This window comes from Ascaphus truei, chromosome 7 (assembly GCF_040206685.1).
Source record: "Ascaphus truei isolate aAscTru1 chromosome 7, aAscTru1.hap1, whole genome shotgun sequence".
NCBI classification, from domain to species: Eukaryota; Metazoa; Chordata; class Amphibia; order Anura; family Ascaphidae; genus Ascaphus; species Ascaphus truei.
In genome coordinates this window covers 38,833,512-38,855,002 of record NC_134489.1, presented here as the reverse complement: position 1 = coordinate 38,855,002, position 21,491 = coordinate 38,833,512, and the positions used below count along the sequence as shown (strand labels likewise).

The 21,491-nt window shown below is 50.7% G+C and overlaps 1 protein-coding gene and 1 long non-coding RNA gene across 3 annotated transcripts in view; one reads left to right on the top strand and one right to left on the bottom strand.

Moving 5' to 3' along the window:
* The window catches only part of LOC142499022 (uncharacterized), a 47,229-nt gene extending 37,158 nt beyond the window's left edge, over window positions 1-10,071 (top strand). The window contains exon 3 of the long non-coding RNA XR_012802603.1: window positions 9,362-10,071. This is a non-coding gene — a long non-coding RNA (uncharacterized LOC142499022). The remainder of the gene's footprint in view (window positions 1-9,361) is intronic.
* SEMA6C (semaphorin 6C) overlaps window positions 1-21,491 on the bottom strand; it is a 163,798-nt gene that overhangs the window by 27,661 nt on the left and 114,646 nt on the right. For both annotated transcript variants that reach the window (XM_075607766.1, XM_075607768.1), the window contains exons 7-13: window positions 12,026-12,127; window positions 10,171-10,261; window positions 6,499-6,621; window positions 6,013-6,101; window positions 3,876-4,093; window positions 2,410-2,541; window positions 2,161-2,316 (exon numbers count right to left, since the gene is read on the bottom strand). In XM_075607766.1, the coding sequence (XP_075463881.1) occupies window positions 2,161-2,316; window positions 2,410-2,541; window positions 3,876-4,093; window positions 6,013-6,101; window positions 6,499-6,621; window positions 10,171-10,261; window positions 12,026-12,127 (911 nt within the window). The remainder of the gene's footprint in view (window positions 1-2,160; window positions 2,317-2,409; window positions 2,542-3,875; window positions 4,094-6,012; window positions 6,102-6,498; window positions 6,622-10,170; window positions 10,262-12,025; window positions 12,128-21,491) is intronic.

Sequence of the window (21,491 nt, the reverse complement as noted above, 5' to 3'; positions counted from 1 at the left end):
TGTTAAAATCCACGTGGAATGTAAACAGAGCAGAGGGATACCGGCACCCCATACCGGGGCCTGTATCTCGGGAAGCAGGGGGTCCCCGGACATGAAACCAATGCGGTTCTGCTTCGGAGACCCCCTGCACATGTACACTTGGAGTACAATTTAAATGTAAAAATATTTAGTAAGCTCTAATACCCCACCCACCCCCGTGCCCCCCCCCCATAAAACCATGATTTATTATTTTACACATAGGATTAATACACCAGGCCGGCGGGGGTCCCCAGTGGTCCCAACGGGTGTCCGCAGGCCCCACAGTGCACCCCGGGGGGGTACCCATGGGTGTCTGGTGGCCTCCGGGTGGTCCCTGCTAGGCGCCGTGTCTCCAGGTGGTCCCCGGGGGCCCCAATGGGGTCCACGGGTGGTCCCCACGGGTGTCTGGGGGTTCTCGGGTCATCCGCACAGGTGTCTGGGGGCCCTCGGGTGGTTCCCACAGGTGTCTGGGGCCCTCGGCTGGTCTCTGCGGGTGGGTTAACCCCTTAATTACTGTAGCGGTTTTTAATCGCTAAGGTGATTAAGGGTCTAGGGGACATTAGAATGTATTTATTACTGTATGTATGCTTTCTGGCAACGGAGGACAGGGACCTGCAGTATCCTGATGAGGACGCCCTTCATATTGCAGGGGTAAGTAGAACTGTATTTATTTACTTGATTTATGTTGGCAAATGTTGTGTTTAATAATGGGCAAATAATCTATTATCCATATCTGGATAATAGTTATTTTGCCCATTACTGTACTGTATGTGTTTGGTGGGGGGGAGGGGAGAGGGGTGTATTTATTTAAATGTAGGGCAGGTTTTATTTTTTTACATACAGAATTGGTACCGCAGGCAGTGGGGACCCATGGAGACCACCCGAGGACCCCCGGACGCCCACGGTACCACCTGAGGACCCACGGGGGACACCTGCGGAGAAGAACTGGGGGCCCCACAGCTGTGGGGGCCCCATGGACCCGCAAGGACCACCCGAGGGCCCCAGACACCCGTGGGAACCACCCGAGGACCCCCAGACCCCCATAGGAACCACCCGAGGACCCCCGGACACCCACGGGTACCACCTGAGGACCCACGGGTGACACATGCGGGGAAGAACCAGGGGCCCCACAGCAGATAACATTACCTTAGTAATATCAGGATACAGTGTAGCTGCTGAGTTACACTGACTGAAGGATTGATTGAACCTGAAAGGCAGCCGTTAAGTGAACCCTGGAAAGCAGAATCTTTGTGATAATGGGAGAACTAATCGATCGGCAGCTTACAGTAGGTAATTAGTTTTCAATAAAGGTAATTAAAGGCTGTCTATATTAAAACAAAAAAATATATATTTTTAAATGCTTTCAAGCTGCTTGGATTGTCTCTTTAACCTACACGTACAGTATTATTTTAGATGTGGTATCCCAAAGCATTGGCTGACGCATTTCACTACACTCCTGAGAGCAAGATCTTCCAGAGTTCCATAGTAAACCATTCATTTTATTACATCCTTAGCGGCAATCCATTATTGAACCTGTTAGTTTATGTCGTCGTTTAAGATTGTAGTGCAGAGCAACAGTGAAATACAGTGTATGTACGAGCGCAAAGGGTAAAGTGTAAAAACAATGGGATGTTTTATTATTTGAGGAGGTGGATGTAAAGGAGACCACTGCGCCCAAGTATCCTTAGTGGGCTTTGTCATTCAGCAGTTTTGACCAAATAGCAAGATGCTGAAAGATCTTTATCACTAGTTAGTAGAGGGGTTCTCAACGGCAGTCCTCAAGACCCCCACCCCCCCCCCCCCAACAGGTCAGATGTTAAGGATATCCCTGCTTCAGCACAGGAGGCCCAATCAGTGGCTCGGTCAACGACTCCAGTCCTCAACGGTCACCAGCAGGTCAGATTTTAAGGATATCCCTGCTTCAGCACAGGTGGCTCAATCAGTAGCTCAGTCAAAGATACCCTTAAAATCTGACCAGTTGGTGGGGGTCTTGAGGACTGGAGTTGCGTCGCCCTGAGTTAGTAGTTATGTACCTGCTGCTTGAGCCACCTGTGCTGAAGCAGGGATAACCTTAAAAATCTGACCTGTTGGTGGGGGTCTTGAAGACTGGAGTTGAGCCGCAGTGAGTTAGTAGTTCTGTACCTGCTGCTTGTCTTTGTGAACCAGGGCGTCTCCGTGACGGAAGGCACGGCCTCGTCCAGCAGAGGGTAAGATTTAATGAAAGCCAGCGTCTCATCAGGGAACTCGCTGGACGCTTTATAGGGGGCGGCTTTACCGAAGCCCGCGCAGCAGCCAGGTCTGGAAGAGGGAGAAGATGCAGAGTTCAGCATCACGCACAGACCACAACACCCTGGGCTCGAAAAAGGAAAGAGGCACGACGGCTTACTGTACCTGGGCGTGGGGACTTTCTCCTCTGGAATTGGGGTCCAAGCAGATTCGGTGGTCTTTTGTTCTTTAAACTTCCCGTTAAAAACCTTCTCAATGTCATCCATGTAGAAAGCGCAGACTCCCGAGCCTGTGATACTGTACAGGGCGAGATAAAAAGGATTGGTTCAATAATTGCTTTACTACAGCAGCATCCTTTCCCAATCCCTCCTTATGCTCCCACCACGTCAGCGCTGGAGGTATCAGCATATGTTTATTAATGCGTCCGTTTATTATTAATGGCAAAGATCATCACACAGAAGGCTTACTTCCTCCGTCTGTTTTATCAAAACACAGCCGCTTTGGTGCAATAATAATAATAATAATTATTATTTTGCACATATCACTGGCTGGGTATGTAGAGTTGTACAGAGGCCCAATTAATGTCTGACCCAGAGAGCTTACAATCTCATGTTGTCCGTTTGAGGGAGAGCAGGTAAAGGGTCTTCCTCAAAGTCACCAGTACTGGGTATTAAACTGGATTCTCTCCAATCCAAAGAACAACCAATTACCAAGATAATCTCACAGCAATCCCCATAACCTTCATACGGTCCAGTCTACAACCGCGCAGAAGAACTACAAAGCCGTCCCTTAAGAAACATTCATTTTATGAGAACGTGCGTTCACAGCCTTGAGAAACGTCGCACATAAAAGCTTTTATTTCCGCATGTAGCAAAATGTTAGGGACATTCTCGCTCTCCCAATAGCCTCCTGGATTATGTCCATAAGACAGTGTCGGTTATTACTTTCAGATAAGACGCTCCTTCCCCATCCAGTTTAGAGCGTGCTTTCGCCCGGGCAGAGTGTGGTAATATACGGCCCCCCCATTACCCGAGGTTTTCTTTATAACCGGTAATTTATGGTCTCTTCTTTATTACGTTTTGTCTGGCAGCGGCAGAGCCCGGCAGTAAATCTGCTTCTGAACTTTCCCAGGCTCTGGATTTCCATTTCATGGCTGAGGCTCTGCTCTGCTTTGCTTACCTAATGCATTATTGAGGGCTGTAATGTTTCATTTTTTTTTTTTTGGATTCAGCCATTGTTCCCTTTTCCTTGTGCACTCATCTCCCTGTAAAATGCTGGCATTTTTAAAGGGGATTTTATGGGGATTTTGGGGATGTTATTGGATCATAGAAAGGGCAGGTGTTCGGGGGGTTGTTGGAAAGGATAACTGTGTATCAGCCTTTGTTTATCTGTCGCTCTGTCCACAGAAATGTACACGGTGTAATCAAATCAAACCAATGGAGGCTCAACCCCCAAATACGTTTTTGGGGTTCAGTGAGCAATCCTGAGGTTCTAATGTTGGTAAAGATGACTTGACACTGAAGGAGCGGCTCAGTGAGTAAAGACACTGACTGGCACTGAGTTTGAACCTGGTTCAATTCCCATTATTATTATTCACTTGAGTGAAAGCCCCACCCGAGGACGTCCCGTACCTGTTGGCCTGGGTACCAAACACTCCGATGACCGCAGGGCGGTTGTTGATGGTTAGAATATTGCTGATGGATTGGAGCACATCGAAGTAGAAGAAGGAGTCTCCCGGCACCGAGCAGTTAAGGCGAGCTTTGAGGAACGAGGTCCAGTACTTCTCCAGGACCCGAGGAGAGCCGCCCATGTCATTCTTACACACGCGGGCCACTCGAGAGAAAGTCACCTGGGAGATATTTTGGAAATGCTAAGAACCAGCATCGGCAGTAAAGCACAAAGCACTCGGCCTCACTGCCACATAAACCATTTGTTTCATAATTTAAGAGACATTTAATAGCTTTTCCAATACGAGCTGCAGAGCGTAAGTCTGAGCGGCACAATGGGAGGAAGTGAGTGATGTGCCTGAGAAAAGCAGAGGAAAAGGTAAGCTAAATAGAGAGGGGGACATGGATGTGGGAAAGAGGGTGACAGTAGTCCAGATCAGGGGTGCTCAACTCCAGTCCACATGATCCCCCAACAGCTTAGGTTTTCAGGGTATCCCTGCTTCAGCACAAGTAGCTCAATCAGTCCCTGCTTCAGCACAGGTGGCTCAATCTCAAGACTCAGTCTTTGACTGAGCCACGGATTGAGCCACCTGTGCTGAAACAGAGATATGCAACTACAACACACATCACTGCGAAATGCTCAAAGAACTAGATTGGTCATCACTCGAGTCTAGGCGCAAAGTTCACCTTTCCTGTCTTGCCTTTAAATACTTTCTGGGCAAGCTACCCAGCTACCTGAACAAGCTTCTCACCCCTACCACATGCAGCACCTATCACCTGAGATCAGACTCCAAAAGATTGTTCATGGTCCCAAGGCTCAACAAAGTATCCGGCCGCTCCTCCTCCTCTTACCGTGCACCCCAAAACTGGAACAACCTACCAGAGACTCTCACATCCACCACCAGTTTAAGTTCTTTCAAATCTAAGGCTGTCTCACATTTTAATCTGGTCTGTAACTGTTTCATTCGCCCATCTTATACTATATTAGTGAAAGCACTGTATGCCTGCATGCATGCATGCCAGCCTGCCTGCCTGCTGGATGTCCGGTGTCCCTAGGGGAAATCTCATTGGTCCCTTGGGCCGCCCCCGCACACCTCTCATTGGCCTGAGGCGGAGTGACGGCCCAAAGGACACACAGGGACACAAACACACACACAGGGACACACGCGGCCCGATTTATAAGGCGAGTATGTACTTTTCAATTTAACTTTATTGGGAAAGAAAAAAAAAACCCGTTGCCTTATAAATCGGGCAGAACCAGTAATCGCTTGTATTCACTCAGCAATGCTATTCCCCAAAACACACCTTACGACCCAATCAGGTGAATGAGCTGTACGGTGCCCTAGGGAACAGCACCGCTTAGTAAACATGTGCCAATGTCCCCAGTGTCCCATGATACAACATCTTCTGTCACTGGCTGATAATGATGACCCATCTGATTTAAAATACCCCCACTTGCTAATTTCCCTGTTAGCTGCCTGCGGCAGATAGCCAGGCAGCCCTTCGGCCCGTGGGAGATGGACAGATAGCGCTATCAGGTTGCTTCCACGCAGCCGGCGTCGGCTTTTTATCAGTGTCGCCCAGGACTGGCAGCCGAGCCGGGAACCATAATTTGTTTGTAATTCCTTTTGGGTCTGGGAGCAGAGGTGAGCGATAAGGGACGCTGGCTCTCTGCTTTGTACAGGACAGCAGTGGTGCTCAACTCCTCAAGCCCCCTCAACAGGTCAGGTTTTCAGGATATCCCAGCTTCAGCATATTGTAGGTGGCTCAATCAGAGGCTCAGTCAGAGACTGAGCCTCTGATTGAGCCACCTGTGCTGAAGAAGGGACTGATTGAGCCACATGTGCTGAAGCAGGGATATCCTGAAAACCTGACCTGTTGGTAGCTATTTAGGACTGTTGTTGGCTACCCCTGCTCTAAAAGCACCCTAGGCGTTATAGAAAGTGTAAGCATGTGAATAAAAATCTAGTAGCGCAATCACAGACCCAAAACGCGTTGCTATACGAGAGCCCAAAGTGCGGTGCCTTATTGCCTGCCGTGATTTCCCCTGCATTGCGCGGCACGTGTACCGCACACTCCCTGCGGTGCCGTGGCAGCTTACCTTCCCCAGGGTGGTGTACTCCATGGATATCTCCCGGAAGAAGAAATAAACGTAGTTTCCGAATTCCACGGCGTGGATGAAGTGGGGTTCTGTAAACGTGACGTGCGAGTTAAAAGGGGAGCCGCGCCACATAGCTTTCATCGTTTCATAAAGAAAACACACGGTCCAGAGAGATGACGTAACCCCTTGAGTTCTGAGACAGCCCACCACTCGTAGCAATCAATGCAACATCGTCAATGGTGGATTAACACAGATCTCTTTACATATCAAAGTATATCCATCTGCATAAATAATAATACAGGTATTATCTCTCTATCCATCTATGGATATATCATTTAAGGTCTAATTCGGGTTTTTTTCTATCATCTGTCTATCTAGCTGGGCAAAAATGATGAATTATTATTAGTAACAATGAATTGCTAATGATGTCCCAAATCATCCCTTGTCTCCTAAAGTTTTCTGTAATATTCGGGCCAAAGACCTCACCTCGCAACCACTTGGAGTCGTATTTAACCGTCCTGAGCACTGGGCTCTTCTCCCCCAGGCTGCGGTATATGACGGCGTCACTGGCCTGGAAATCAGCCACTGTCGCGGAATAAAGGTGTCCATCTGGGGGGGGGGGGGAGAGGGACAAACGTGACATCAACGCGACGCGCGAAATGCAACGCGCTACGGCTTGGCGATACAACCCGACAGCGTCGAGCGTCCGCAGAGGGAGCGGTATCACATGAATGTCTTGTTACCATCAAATGTTTCCTTTATCCTGACTCGCATGCAGCAGAATGACACAATGTGTATCGGACAGAGGACACAGCAAAACAGTATTTCAGGAGGGGCTCAACTCCAGTCCTCAAGACCGCCCAACACGTCAGGTTTTCAGGATATCCCAGCTTCAGCACAGGTGGCTCAATCAGAGGCTCAGTCTTGATTGAACCACATGTGCTGAAGCAGGGACTAAATCGAGCCACCTCTGCTGAAGCAGGGACTTGGCAAGCCAACTTTGCTGAAGCAGGGAATGATCGAGCTACCTGTGCTGAAGCAGGGATATCCTGAAAACCTGACCTGTTGGGGGGTCTTGATGACTGGAGTTGAGCGCCCCTGTTTAATTTCATTCATTGTAATAACAGGGGCTGACGATGCTGCAGCCTGCACTGGATTACCCCATGTGGGGTCTGAGCCCTCCGTCTGCTCTCTGCCCTTCCAACTGGCCAAGTCAGAACACTGGCCTCGCAACTATGTATCAAGATCTCCGGCAACAACCTCAGCAGCAGATTCCTCAATGAAAGATTTGCCCCACTGGGTATAAAGGGATGTCTTTCTATGATAAACCTGGAGTTGTTGTCAGCCTGGTGAAACCCTTAACCCAGGGGGTTCTCAACTCCACTCCTCAAGAACCCCCCAACCGGGCCACTGATTGAGCCACTGATTGAGCCACCTGTGCTGAAGCTGGAATATCCTCAAAACCTGACCTGTTGGGGGGGTCTTGAGGACAGGAATTGAAAACCCCTGACTTAACCCTTTCTGCTGTTTCCCCGGCAGTGAAGGAAATTGATCAGATTCTCAACCTTCATACTGTATATTTATCACTGGGTACGTTGGTTAATGTCTCTATAAAATTGTTAAGAACGTCGCAGTAAATATCCAACTATTACAACCTTCTACATTGGCTTTTTGCTTATAAAACGACAGTTTTTACATTGAAAATACTCAAAAAAACGAAATGTACAATGTAAAGCATTTTTTTTAATAGCTACAATACAGTGAAATGACAGCCTCCTTTTTTCTACCAGGGGGAACCCCTTCTTTTTATTCTGATGCACCCTGGCTGTGAAACCCTGGAATAGAGAGTTGATATAAACATTTCCTACGCAACACCCGCTGTGAGAACGATAGCGAATCGCGTCAGAAGAATAAATAAGGGCATCGCCTTCACGTTTTAAATATCTGTAAAGAACTGCAGAGCTGTCATAAGAGTATTTGTACTATTTTGTTTCCCTCATTCTTCACGTCTGCCTGTCTGATTAAAAAGTCCCTGTTACAAATAAAGACTCCTCTTACAAGTTGCCCCATTCTGCGTGGTAATGGAAGACGGAAAAAATATCGGCGGTTAATGGGATGCAATTAATGGCTCATTAGCCGATTAGGACATTTGCATATTGGAATAAATCATTTTTCGCAATTTGTAAATAATAAATCAAAAAGAAAAAGCCGGCACAACAACGCGGCCCCCGTGGTAACGTTAATAATGATGATGATGATGATAGGCTTCGGGGGGGGGGGGGGAATGAAAACCGGGTCGTTAAACAGGTGCAATGTTAACACATTCATCTCCCAGGGCCGCCCGATCTTCACATTATTACAAATGCCCCTGGCGTCTGATATCCCTTACAAAAGCCACGGCGCTGTGGTAATAAGTCAGGACGATTTGTGTCGCTGTAGCAAAAAGGATGACGGGAACATTAATATCAAAAAGTGATTTTATTACTGACTGTCCATTCTCACTTATTAGTAACGCCTGGATGGCTTTCACATGACAGATTTTAAAGCAGCAATACCCGTTACTTCTTTTTATCCTATTTATTTTCTTTACATGCAGGGTGGGTGCTGGGGGGGGATCCCCTGCCCCTGAGCTGAACCGTGCTATTTTCAGCTATGGGGACCACCCCCGATTCCTCAGATCCTCACTGGGGATGTTACTGGGTTGAAATCCCCCTCCAGGGGATCTCGGGCCAATAGAAAGCCGCGATATCACCGGTTGCAGCTTCTGATTGGACAGCCATTTAAATCCCCTTAAAAAAACAACAACAACAAAAAAAAAACCAGGAAGTGGTAACTATACCCATAAATATTTTAAGAGTGGAGGAGTCACCGGAGCTTAATATATCGCTCTGGGGACCCCCCAGTCCCAAACCTGTAAGAAACAAAAAAAAAAAGGGGGCATGGGAGATTTCTGCTTTAACATTAAACTGCACAAACTAATTGCAATACAGATTAACAATAAAAGGGTGCAGGCATGACCTTACTCCTTTGATTTGAATTAGATCCACTTGTAAAGCTTAAAGCTAAAAAAACAAAAAACGACAATTTTGGCATTAAGAACAAAGTGACTTTGAACATGAGCCTTTTCGTGCCAATTTAACAGAGTACTGTGTGCCTAGTTTGTGCCGTCTTGCTGTTTGGGGGGTGTCAGAGAGGATTGTGTGAGAGATCAAATGTGTTCACTTCTGCTTCTCTTTCCATCATGTTGGCCTTCTTCATATTAACCTAAATCTCAGCCAGCCTGCATCAACTTTGAGAATATTGATTAGCTTTTTTTTTTTTAATTTCTTTTTTTTTTTTACGATTGCAGGTTTTTGAAAGCTCACACGCAAACTACATCGACACGAAGAACTGTCTAGGTTGGTGCATTGAAAGATATCACAATAACCCCATTTTGCCGAGAACCCAATGTCAAGGTCGAAGGAACCCCAAATGAGTGAGCTATTTTGTGTGCTGGATCAACATGGATATAATTTGCTTGGTAAGATTAGCGCCTGTAAGAATACGTAGGACTGCCACCCAATGAGTGCCACCCAACGAGTCAGACGCACCAAGGAAGACCGTTGACATTCCATTGTCCACTGTGTCCGCACAGTATCAGTACATGGTAATAAAAAAAACTCTGAAATGTTTGACATAATCCTTATTATAGACTAATTCTAACAAATACAGCCACGTGATAACCGTCTGACTCATGTAACATCAGGTAGTTTTGCCCATACGCGGCTGCATGTAAAATATCTGTTGATTTCCGCTAACCAGACACTGTGAAGCGAAGGATTATTAAGGATTACTGCCCTCCTCAAACCTAATCCCCATTAATTTGCACTGCTTTCCAACTCCTTCGCGCTTCTGGCGTTTCGGATCCCAGAAAAAAAACAAAATCTCAGACTTGCCTCGGTCTCTCTCTCCCGACAAATTAATAAAAATGCACGGCGAGTGCTGGAGAATGATTTACAAGCGTGTTCTGTGTGTCATGTTTAAGGGTCCACGTGTCAGGATATTTCAAGGTCGTCAAGACAGTTAAACCTCTCCCCCCCCCCCCACCTCCCACCTCCCACACCACAGCTTGAGTCGAGTTAACCCATTCACTTCCAGGTGTTTGTGTCACCAGCTTACCTGCAAATAGGGCAACATTGGCATGCTTTGCATCGAAAGGGCAGCGCGCTTGACCGTTAAACTCCTCTCCTTCCTGATCCAGGGTCTTGATCTGGAAAGGTCAGTAGACAAAGGAATGCCCGGTGTTAAAATATCATGGCACCGAAAGAGTCCCCCGGTATTTCCCAATGTCTGCAGTGTCTGATTTCCCATTAGACCCGGGCCTAGGGAGCCAACCTTTCGGCCGCCATATGCATTCGCGGCGCGCTCGGGGGCCAATCGGGCCTAATGGGAATGCACTTACATGTGTCCTGCCGCCCCCTCCATCTCCGTTGGGATCCCAGCGTCAAATAACGGCGCGGCCGCCCCAATGTGATGGCTCGTTGCCATGGCAACGTGCTGGGCGGCAAATTACATCTTAGTTACCATGGCAACGCGATGCCGGGCGCCGTCACATCGATGAAGTCTGCGGCTTCATTTGACGCTGGGATTCCAAAGGTGACAGAGGCGGCGGCTGCAAGGACGCGGCAGGACACGTGGAAGTGCCACGGGGCGGTGTGTTGTCTGTGTATTTATACTGTAGAGCAAGATTGGCCAACTCCAGTTCTCAAGGGCCACCAACAGTTCAGCCATTAGGGTGGCTCAATCAGTGGCTCAGTCATATTGGCTGAGCCACTGATGGTGCCACCTGTGCTGAAGCAGGGATATCCTGAAAAGCTTGAGGACTTGGAGTTGGCCATCACAATGCTGGTGCTATGGAAAAACCGAAATCATTGATGTGACTTTGTTCATGTATAAGGTAACAGTGCATCGTTCTGCAGGTCGGCGCATTGTCTAATGGAAGGGAACCTATTGAAGCAGAAATACCCCATAACTAAACCACGTTTTTTCCCCACAGGATTGGAAATGGGGGTCCGGCAGTGGTGAACCGTGTCATTATCAGCTGCTGGGACCCCCGGGTTCCTGAGATACTTGCAGGTCAAGTTACCGGTATTACTGCCTGTTTTATAAAGGGGGATTTAAATGGCCGTGCAATAAGAAACATACTACTACATTAATGTGGCGACTTCCTATTGGCACAACATTTGGCAGCCATTTTGTTTCCCCTGGAGGGAGTTTTAAACCCAGTAACTTCACTGGTAAGTATCTTGGAAACATGGGGTGTTCTTGGAGCTGAAAATGGTGCCGTTCAGCTCTTGGGGGACACACTCCCCCTATCCTGTAAAAAGAATGTGGGGTAAAAATGTAAATAAAGGAGTAGTTGGGATTTGCCACTAACTTCCCCAATGTTTTCCACACAAATGTTTTCCTTTGTTTAGAGGACTCGCTGTTACTGTAGATCCATGTTGGTAATGTTTCTTGCTACACAGTGAAGGTTTGCACAGACAAACTCTGCACTAATTTTTTCTCATTTAATATGCGCATCAATACAATCCACACAACGATAAGTAATTAGCTAAGTTGCTGATTGATCCATTCTCCTGTGATCGATCAGCGAAGATTCAGCTCGGGGGTTCACTAAATGGCCGTCAGTGCAGCAGGAGAGGACCAAAGATGCAAAGTTCTGTGGGGAAGATCATGTGACCAGGCAGTCACTATATACAATTGGTGCACTGCTAGAGAGTGGGCAGGGCTCAAAAAGGGGGTTGTCAGAGCCTCAGAAGAGGAAGGGGATGTGACTTTGTAAATGGTTGCTATAGAAACAAAAAATGCTTGTTACATTATATTACATTAAAAATGTAATTCAGAAAATTCAGAAAAAATGCTACCAGTGTTTTCTCATAGTACAGAACGGATTTATTAAAAAAACACACGTAGGATATTGCTTGGTCTGCAATTTTAAGAGACTGCTGGAGTCCGAGCCCCTGACACATACCGTGTAGCTCCTGCACATTGGGTTGAACGAGTTGGTGCCACAAGCTATGAGGGTCTGGTCGTTCTTGGGAACAAGCACCTTGATGTAATTGTAACACTCGTCCTGCGGGCGACAAGATGGGAATTTTCTAAGCATCGGAACACAGAACCAGCTGGTTTACAAGTGACTGGTATTGACTATGTCAGTGGCGCTCAACTCCAGACCTCAAGACCCCCCAACAGGTCAGGTTTTAAGCATATACCAGCTTCAGCACAGGTGGCTCAATCAGAGGCTCAGTTGAAGACTGAGCCTCTGATTGAGCCACCTGTGCTGAAGCAGGGACTGATTGAGCCACCTATGTTGAAGCATGGATATCCTTAAAACCTGACGTGTTGGTGGCCCTTGAGGACTGGAGTTGAGCACCCCATGAGTAGGTGACACCATTATCTTTGACGAGCAATGCACAAAGGATACTAAGTCACATAAGGGATAAGCGAGATTGTAGGTTCTTAAATAAAAATAAATACAAAGCACACCACATTAAAGAACTCTCAAAAATATAAAACATCCTGTTATTTCTTTTCAACCTTTATGCTAAAATAAGCATTTATCACTCAAGATTCATCCCACTGACGTCCAAGGTAGAATGTGGCCGCCATCTTAATTTTAGTCAAACCTCCAAGGCTGATATTAACTATAGGGTGCTGACCCCTCCCCCTGGCTGCCGACTCCTCCCCTCATGGCAACTGACTCCTCCCCCTCATGGCCATTGACTCCTCCCCTTCTCCTGGTCACTGACTCCTCCCCCTTGTGGCCACTGACGCCTCCCCCTTGTGGTCACTGACTCCTCCCACTCATGGCCGTTGACAACTCCCCTTCTCCTGGCCACTGACTCCTCCCCTTCTCCTGGCCACTGACTCCTCCCCCTCATGGCCACTGACTCCTCCCCCTCCTCCTGAACACTGACTCCTCCCCCCTCCTGGCTGTATATATATATATATACACAACATTACCATTCTCTTGTCCGGTGAAGAAAGACTGCACTCGGTTCAGTTATCATGGAATAGGACCTTTCTCAGGACCGAAACGTCGGATTGGGTGATTTATCTTTTCTATTCAGATGCCCAATACAGATTTTCATGATTACTGAACCGAGGGCAGTCTGTCTTTACCGGACGAGAGATGTTTTAATATTTCCCAAGGAAAAAGAAGCGTCCCGAAACAATAACTTGTAATGGTAACACTATGGATTCAGCGTGTTAAAAAGTATACATTATATACATTATATACATTATGTATATTTTTAATCATTGTGTTAAAATTGACCAAAAATGAAAATGCATCATGAGAACAGATGAAACATTGTGAAGCCGCGGTTTATTTGTAAAGCGCGAATGGAAACACCCTAAAGCAGCAATACTACATGACCCCCTCTTTTTCTTCTTATTTGTACATGTAAAGCGTGTGACAATGTGTTATTCTACATTGTTACCTAAACTGGCGATCGTTTGGTGCTCCTGTTATCAATCTGTCAAAATCCTGATTGTGTGCCTAACATAATGGCCGCCTTTCAGTTTAAATCAAGCCTTCAGCAAGTTTAACTCAACAGCTACAATGTAACCTGATATTACTAAGGTAACATTATCTATGGTTGCAGTTTGCAGCTCAAACTGCTGGGAATATTGGTAACAAATGATCACAGACAGGAAACTGTTGCAAATATCTTGCACTGCTGGCGAGGTGGGCTAAAGCCTGCTATAGGAAGCTCAGTGTATTAAAACTCATTAAAACTGGCATTAAGAGTTTCATTAAAAAAGTAGTCACTATTATCTAATAATACAGAACAGAGTTATTTAAAAATAATCCCACATAAGATTTCACGTTTTGCTGCTTTAAATGTAATTCACATTATTTCCCATCAACTGAGTCTCAGTGCCCAGATAGTATCAATAAGAACATGTAACAAACTGCCAGCCAGTGACTGAGACTCAATTACCCGGCATTATGCTTCCTTTCTTACAGTGTACTTTGTACCCTTGTACATGAAACTGTCTGTTTGTATTGAACGTGTTGGCTGCTCATATTGTTGGCAGTGTAGAGCATTAAATAGTAAGAACGAGCATTGTGGCAGCTATTAGCTATTGCAGAGAAGTTAAAAGTCAAAGAAGCTCATTGTCACAATGCATAATAGGGACGTGAAGAGGAAGGTGGGAGCTTTCAGAACCAATGGCATTTCCCTTTCGCTTCCCCAACAAAGAAGCAGGGGAACAGGAAGAATTGGAATTAGGAATTACACAAGCGTAGGAAGTCAAATACCAGTAGACAGGTCACTAGTAATATATCTAGGGCCAGTTCTGCACTATATATCTCTGGATGGACAAACGTAACATCTCCACAGGGCCATACAACTGTGCGGCTGGTCAAATCTCCACCCTATGTACACCCGCCCCCCAACCTTAATGGATTCAGCTGTCGGGCTGGGCCATATTGCACCCTGAGAAATACTCTATCCTACAAAGTTCAGCCTGTAGATTATAAGGGGGGGGGGGAGGGGGGGAAGGGGGGGGGGGAGGGGGGAAGGGGGGGGGGGGGGGGGAGGGGGGGGGGAGGGGGGGGGGGAGGGGGGGGGGGGAGGGGGGGGGAGGGGGGGAGGGGGGGGGGGGGGAGGGGGGGGGAGGGGGGGGGAGGGGAGGGGGGGGGGGGGAGGGGGGGGGAGGGGGGGGGGAGGGGGGGGAGGGGGGGGGGAGGGGGGGGGAGGGGGGGGAGGGGGGGGGAGGGGGGGGGAGGGGGGGGGGAGGGGGGGAAGGGGGGAAGGGGGGGGGGGAGGGGGGAGGGGGGGGGAGGGGGGGGGGAGGGGGGGGGGAGGGGGGGGGGAGGGGGGGAAGGGGGGAAGGGGGGGGGGAAGGGGGGGGGGGGGAGGGGGGGAAGGGGGGGGGGAGGGGGGGAGGAGGGGAAGGGGGGGGAGGGGGGGGAGGAGGGGAAGGGGGGGGGAGGGGGGGAGGAGGGGAAGGGGGGGAGGGGGGGAGGGGGGGAAGGGGGGGGAGGGGGGGAGGAGGGGAAGGGGGGGGAGGGGGGGAGGAGGGGAAGGGGGGGAGGGGGGAAGGGGGGGAGGGGGGGAGGGGGGGAAGGGGGAAGGGGGGGGAGGAGGGGAAGGGGGGGGAGGGGGGGGAGGAGGGGAAGGGGGGGGAGGGGGGGAGGAGGGGAAGGGGGGGGAGGGGGGGAGGAGGGGAAGGGGGGGGAGGGGGGGAGGAGGGGAAGGGGGGGGGGGGAGGAGGGAAGGGGGGGGGAGGAGGGGAAGGGGGGGGGAGGAGGGGAAGGGGGGGGGAGGAGGGGAGGAGGGGAAGGGGGGGAGGGGGGGAGGAGGGGAAGGGGGGGGAGGAGGGGAAGGGGGGGGAGGAGGGGAAGGGGGGAAGGGGGGGGAGGAGGGGAAGGGGGGGAGGGGGGGGGGGGAAGGGGGGGAGGGGGGGGGGGGAAGGGGGGGAGGGGGGGGGGAAGGGGGGGAGGGGGGGGAGAGGGGAGGGAGGGGGGGGGAGGGGGGGAGAGGGGAGGGAGGGGGGAGGGGGGGGGAAGGGGGGGATGGGGGGAGGGGGGGAAGGTCAGGGGGGGGAGGGGGGGAGGGGCAGGGGGGGGGGAGGAGGGGAAAGGGGGGGGGAGGGGGGGGGGAAGGGGGGGAAGGGGGGAGGGGGGGAAGGGGGGAAGGGGGGAAGGGGAGGGGGGAAGGGGGGGAAGGGGAGGGGGGGAAGGGGGGGAAGGGGGGGGGAGGGGGGGAAGGGGGGGGGGGAAGGGGGGGGAAGGGGGGGAAGGGGGGAGGGGAGGGGGGGGAAGGGGGGGAGGGGAAGGGGGAGGGGAGGGGGGAGGGGGGGAGGGGGGGGGAAGGGGGGGAGGGGGGGGAGAGGGGAGGGTGGGGGGGGGAGGGGGGGAGAGGGGAGGGGAGGGGGGGGGGGGAGGGGGGGAGGGGGGGGGGGGGAAGGGGGGGATGGGGGGAGGGGGGGGAGGGGGGGAAGGTCAGGGGGGGAGGGGGGGGAGGGGCAGGGGGGGGGAGGAGGGGAAAGGGGGGGGAGGGGGGGGGAAGGGGGGGGAAGGGGGGAGGGGGGGAAGGGGGGAGGGGGGAAGGGGGGGGGGGGAAGGGGGGGAAGGGGAGGGGGGGGAAGGGGGGGAAGGGGGGGGGAGGGGGGGAAGGGGGGGGAAGGGGGGGAAGGGGGGGGAAGGGGGGGGAGGGGAAGGGGGGGGGGAGGGGAAGGGGGGGGGGGTAGGGGGGGGAGGGGAAGGGGGAGGGGGGGAGGGGGGGGGGAAGGGGGGGAGGGGGGGGGGAAGGGGGGGTGGGGGGGAGAGGGGGAGGGAGGGGGGGGGAGGGGGGGAGAGGGAGGGAGGGGGGGGGGGAGGGGGGGAGAGGGGAGGGAGGGGGGGGGGGAGGGGGGGGGGGGGGGGGGGGAGGGGGGGGGGGGAAGGGGGGGATGGGGGGAGGGGGGGAAGGTCAGGGGGGGGAGGGGGGGGAGGGGGGAGGGGCAGGGGGGGGGTGGAGGGGAAAGGGGGGGGAGGGGGGGGGAAGGGGGGGGAAGGGGGGAGGGGGGGGAAGGGGGGAAGGGGGAGGGGAGGGGGGGGAAGGGGGGGAAGGGGAGGGGGGGAAGGGGGGAAGGGGAGGGGGGGAAGGGGGGGGAAGGGGGGGGGAGGGGGGGGAAGGGGGGGGAAGGGGGGGGGAGGGGAAGGGGGGGGGGAAGGGGGGGGAGGGGAAGGGGGAGGGGGAGGGGGGGAAGGGAAGGGGGGGAAGGGGGGAAGGAAGGGGGGGGGGCAGGAACTCCTCAGCGTATGACATCACGATGCCACATGGTCATGGCAACAGACGTCACGATGGCATGTGACGCTGCTTTGTCATGGTAACGCAGCGTCATGTGACGTCATGTCGCCATGACGACGCTACCGGAGGGGGCCTGCTACGGAAAAAGTGGCACACACACACAAATTGCCGCGCTAGGCTACAGCCTTCTCAGCCCTATAGTAAATCCGTCCCTGCTCGCGCCCAGGGCCTCAGTATCCGTTTGCGCATGTCTGTGCTCACAGTATGTAACCGTCTATGTGATATGCATAAGTCTGTAACCCCATTGTACTGCGCTGCAGAACACGTGGGCGCTTTACAAATAAACGATGCTAACGATAATACTTTTTCACGTTTCGCGTGTTTGTCGGCGTCGCTGGGGACACACCTGACTACATCTGTAACCTCCTCTGGCAGCAAAAGTGTTAAAGGAAGGGGATTTCTGTACGGAACTGAAAACGGGGGAGAATTAAACTAATGGGACACATTGGCGGAGCCAGGACTGTGCTATTTTATTAGGTGTGCGATAGAGACTAGCTATGTGAGCCAGTTACATTCACATAGGGTCCCTACTATTATAGCAGAGAGAGAAATAGCCAGCCCTGGTGTGTGCAAGGCTTACTGCCAATGGGACACAATTTCAGTATATAAAGATATATCCCGTTTTGGAGAGACACATTTAAGCCTGTACTACGTCAGCACACGGGAAATATAGTCAGATAGCAACATGTAGGTTGTAAGATGATATACACTTCGGACACCTGGCCTTTGTCTGAGCACTATTTTCGCAGGTAAGGTAGCCGGGCAGTGTTAGCGAGCAGAGTGAAAGGATTTAAGGGAAAGAGGGTGGGCTATACTTCAATAAAAAAATTACGATGGACAGAATAGGCCAGGGGGTGGGCAACTCCAGTCCTTAAGAGCCAACAACAGGTCAGGTTTTAAGGATATCCCTGCTTCAGTACAGGTGACTCAATCAGTCCCAGCTTCAGCCCAGGTGGCTCAATCAGTGCCAACTTCAGCACAGATGGCTCAATCAGTGGCTCTTGAGCCACCTGTGCTGAAGCAGCGATATCCTGAAAACCTGACCTGTTGGTAGCCCTTGAGGACTGAAGTTGCTCACACCTGGAGTAAATCACACCCTATCAGTCTATTTGTATAACTAGTAGTGCTGAAGCCTTTTTTTCTCCTTTGCATACATATAATCTATGACTGCCTGCATGGTGCATGGCCCTCATCAGCTATTTCTCCTTTCTGAATAGAATAAATGATGCCTGTTAGAACTTGCACATTTGAAATTCTTTTTTTTCCCTTCCTTTTAATGTTATTTGCTTTGGTGCATAAAGTGTCACAGTTGGGCGGCTGTCCAGCAAATGGGGTCACAGCCCCTTTCTCTCTCTGTAATGAAATACAGTTTTGCAGAAAGTGCTCCCACGCTGAGTCAAGAGAAAAAAGCTTGCTTGCTGAAACCGCCACCTGAAAAGGTACACAGCTGAAACAGATTACAACCCGCGCCGGCTTCAGCTCAGTGATTAGATATTTTCGAAAGGTTCATTCCCTTCTTGTTGAATTCAGAATCGACTGTCCTTAGAAAACACTTCCTAGCTTTCTGTTTGTCTGGTCAAAACACGGATCCATTCAACAACACAAAATACAGCCATGAACTCCGCAGCATAGCTTAGTTGATCCGAATAAAATATTCTTCATTTATTCCAGGGTCCTCAATCTGGTTTGCAGATCACCGTTGGTCCCCGAAGACTTTAGAGGTGTCCCTGGAACAATAACTCGCCCTTGTAATCTCTGGCCTTTATTCAACATATAGCGAAGCCAATTTCTGTGTTCTGGGGAGAATGTTCCCGCTGTTAGTGTGAGTGGAGCGTAACTCGCTCGTGGAGAAGACACCTGCACAGCCTGCTGTGTGGGGACCGTGACTTTTTCTATCAGTGCCTGCCATCAGATACATGCTCTGCACGCAGAAGAGTATAACTAAGTATAATGGCCCTCACTGGGATTTTAACGTGGACGTATCCGCGATATGGAAAACATTGCACATTTGTGAATCCAATGACCAGTAAATATAGGCAAAAGCACTGTGGGTGTGGATCCCTTTCTTCACGTGAAAACGGAACAAAATAAGGAAAACAATTAGGTAGTACGATGCATTTTATTGGACCAACCAACAGTTTATAGCAGCGCTGCGCAAACCTTTTCAGCTGCGGCCCCCTTCCTAGGAGCCGCAGCGTTCGCGACCCCCTCCCCCGAAGGCACGGCTTCAAATGACGTTGCGGGTCACGTCATTTCACGCGCGTTGCCATGGCGACGCGTGACGTCATTTGACGCCGCGTTGCCATGGTGACGCGCCGAAGACCAGGCTGCTAGTAGGTAAGTGAGGTTACAGAGGCCTCACGCCTACCCCGGCATTAAATTAAATGCCTGGGGGAAGAGTGCGGGGACTCTGTAACAGCCCGCACCCCCCCTGCAAATTCTCCCCCCCCCCCCGGGGGCACGCCCCCCAGTTTGCGCACCGCTGGTTTATAGTACATACCCTTCTTCAGGTTCAGGTGACCCCTGTGAGGTTCACAAGCCTGCACACTGTTAACATTCGGGTGATCCAATAAAGGGCGCCATAAATCAGTGTTACACATCCAAATGTCAACACCAGACACTGTTTCTCTGCGTTACACAGTTACAAAGTAGTTATATAGTTACATAGCTACACAGTAGTTATATAGTTACATAGCTACACAGTAGATGAGATGTAAAAAGACATATGTCGATCGAGTTCAACCTATGCTAAATTTAGACGACAGATACTTATCCTGTATTCGTATTTACAGTATTCTGATCCAGTGGAAGTTGCGGGGGTATTAGTTTAATAAGCATAAGCTTCTGTTTTAGAGCAGCCATCTCCCCTATCTTTTTGTTTATGGGTGGCGGGTCCCATAACTGCGCAGTTTTTAGCTCAGGGACCTTCGCCCTTTGGTCACATAGATACATAACTTCACTGCTACCAGTGTTACTTCCTGTTTTTACCTGAACCCGCTGCTGGTGACCCCAACGGCCGTGGTTACCGTTTTGTTTTTATTTATTATTGTTTAGAAGCCCTCTTTTGGGGATCTGGGCCTCAAAGTCTTGCAGCTCATGAAACTGGGGATCCCCAGACATCAGGGGACCAGGAAAGATAATTTTTTTGGGTGGGGGGAGGGGGGGGGGGACTTCTGCTTTACATGGCCATCCAATAGGAAGTCGCCATTGATGACGTTGCAGCCTCCCATTGGCCGGCGAGTTTTGGTGGCTATGTTATTTCCGCTGGAGGGATATTAAACACGGGGTACGCAGGATTGCTGCCTTACTGTCTGTGACTGCATCTTCAGAGCGCAGCCCGATTACCGCCACGCAACGGCGTGACTTACTGCTCCTCGCAAATGAGGAAACGGAGAAGCCTTTTTTTCAGGGCTGAACTCTTCATGATACCTAGTGACTTGTTTGGGGATCGTTCTCTCGCACGCCGTGTCGGAGATATTGCAGGTGAGCGGTTTGCTTCAGATCCCCCCCCAAAATCTAATCAAAGGCTGCAATTTCAGTGCGCACACTACGCTGGTGCTGGAGGCACTCGCGTGTGAGGCATTGATAAAGAAAGGCAGACAGGCTCTGCTGCTTAGCTCAGCTGGAGCGCTTCTCTGCTGTGAACAATCGCAGAGCCCGTACGGAGGGGAAGAAGGCGAGGTCAGACGGTGCATGCTCTTCTTAATTAAAGCCGAATTCTAATTAGCGTCGAAGTTAATTTAAAAAAAAAATAAAAAAATCCCCGGCGCCAGCAGCCGGAGAGTTCTCATTTCGGAAATTTTCATTTGGAAACAGCAACAAAGACCTTAAGCTACGAGGATAATTTGACTGTGTGGGACGCCCCCCCTCTCCTCCTCCGAAAGCAACTCGGAGTAGCTCGGGGAAAAAAACGTGTGTCTGCTAGTACTTCATATCAATCTAGAGCAGGAGTGGCCAACCCCAGTCCTCAAGGGCCACCAACAGGTCAGGTTTTCAGGATATCCCAGCTTCAGCACAGGTGGCTCAATCAGTGGCTCAGTGTGATTGAGCCACCTGTGCCGAAGCAGGGACATCCTGAAAACCTGACCTGTTTGTGGCCCTTGAGGACTGGAGTTGGCCGCTCCTGCTCTAGGGTGTATGTTACATCAGTAGATCTACCCTTCACTTGTTTGGAGACTAGTATACCAGTTATCCATGATGGTAAAGGCTAGTACAGGCTAAAAGCTTGAAATCACCACTCCCCGTCACACACCCGCTCCAAAACGGAGGACTTTGATAACATTGAAAGTCTGGGAAGATAACCAGTGTGCGTATGGGGTGATTCCATTGACACTGAGGTTGAAGCAGGGGAAACTGGTTCAAATCCCGGTGTCAACTCCTTGTGACCTTGGGCAAGTCACTTTATCTCCCTGTGCCTCAGGCACCAATAATATAGATTGTAAGCTCACCTGGGCAGGGACCAAGACTCTAAAAATCTTGAGTCCGATTGAGAGAAAAACGCTACATGAAATAAAGGTATTAGTATTATAAATCTGTGAGGGTATTTAACGTGTGAAAGAGGGGGAGTGTGATGTAAAACAATGTAGCCTTGTTCCCGTATAGGTAAGATGAGAGATAAAGGTACACTATTTT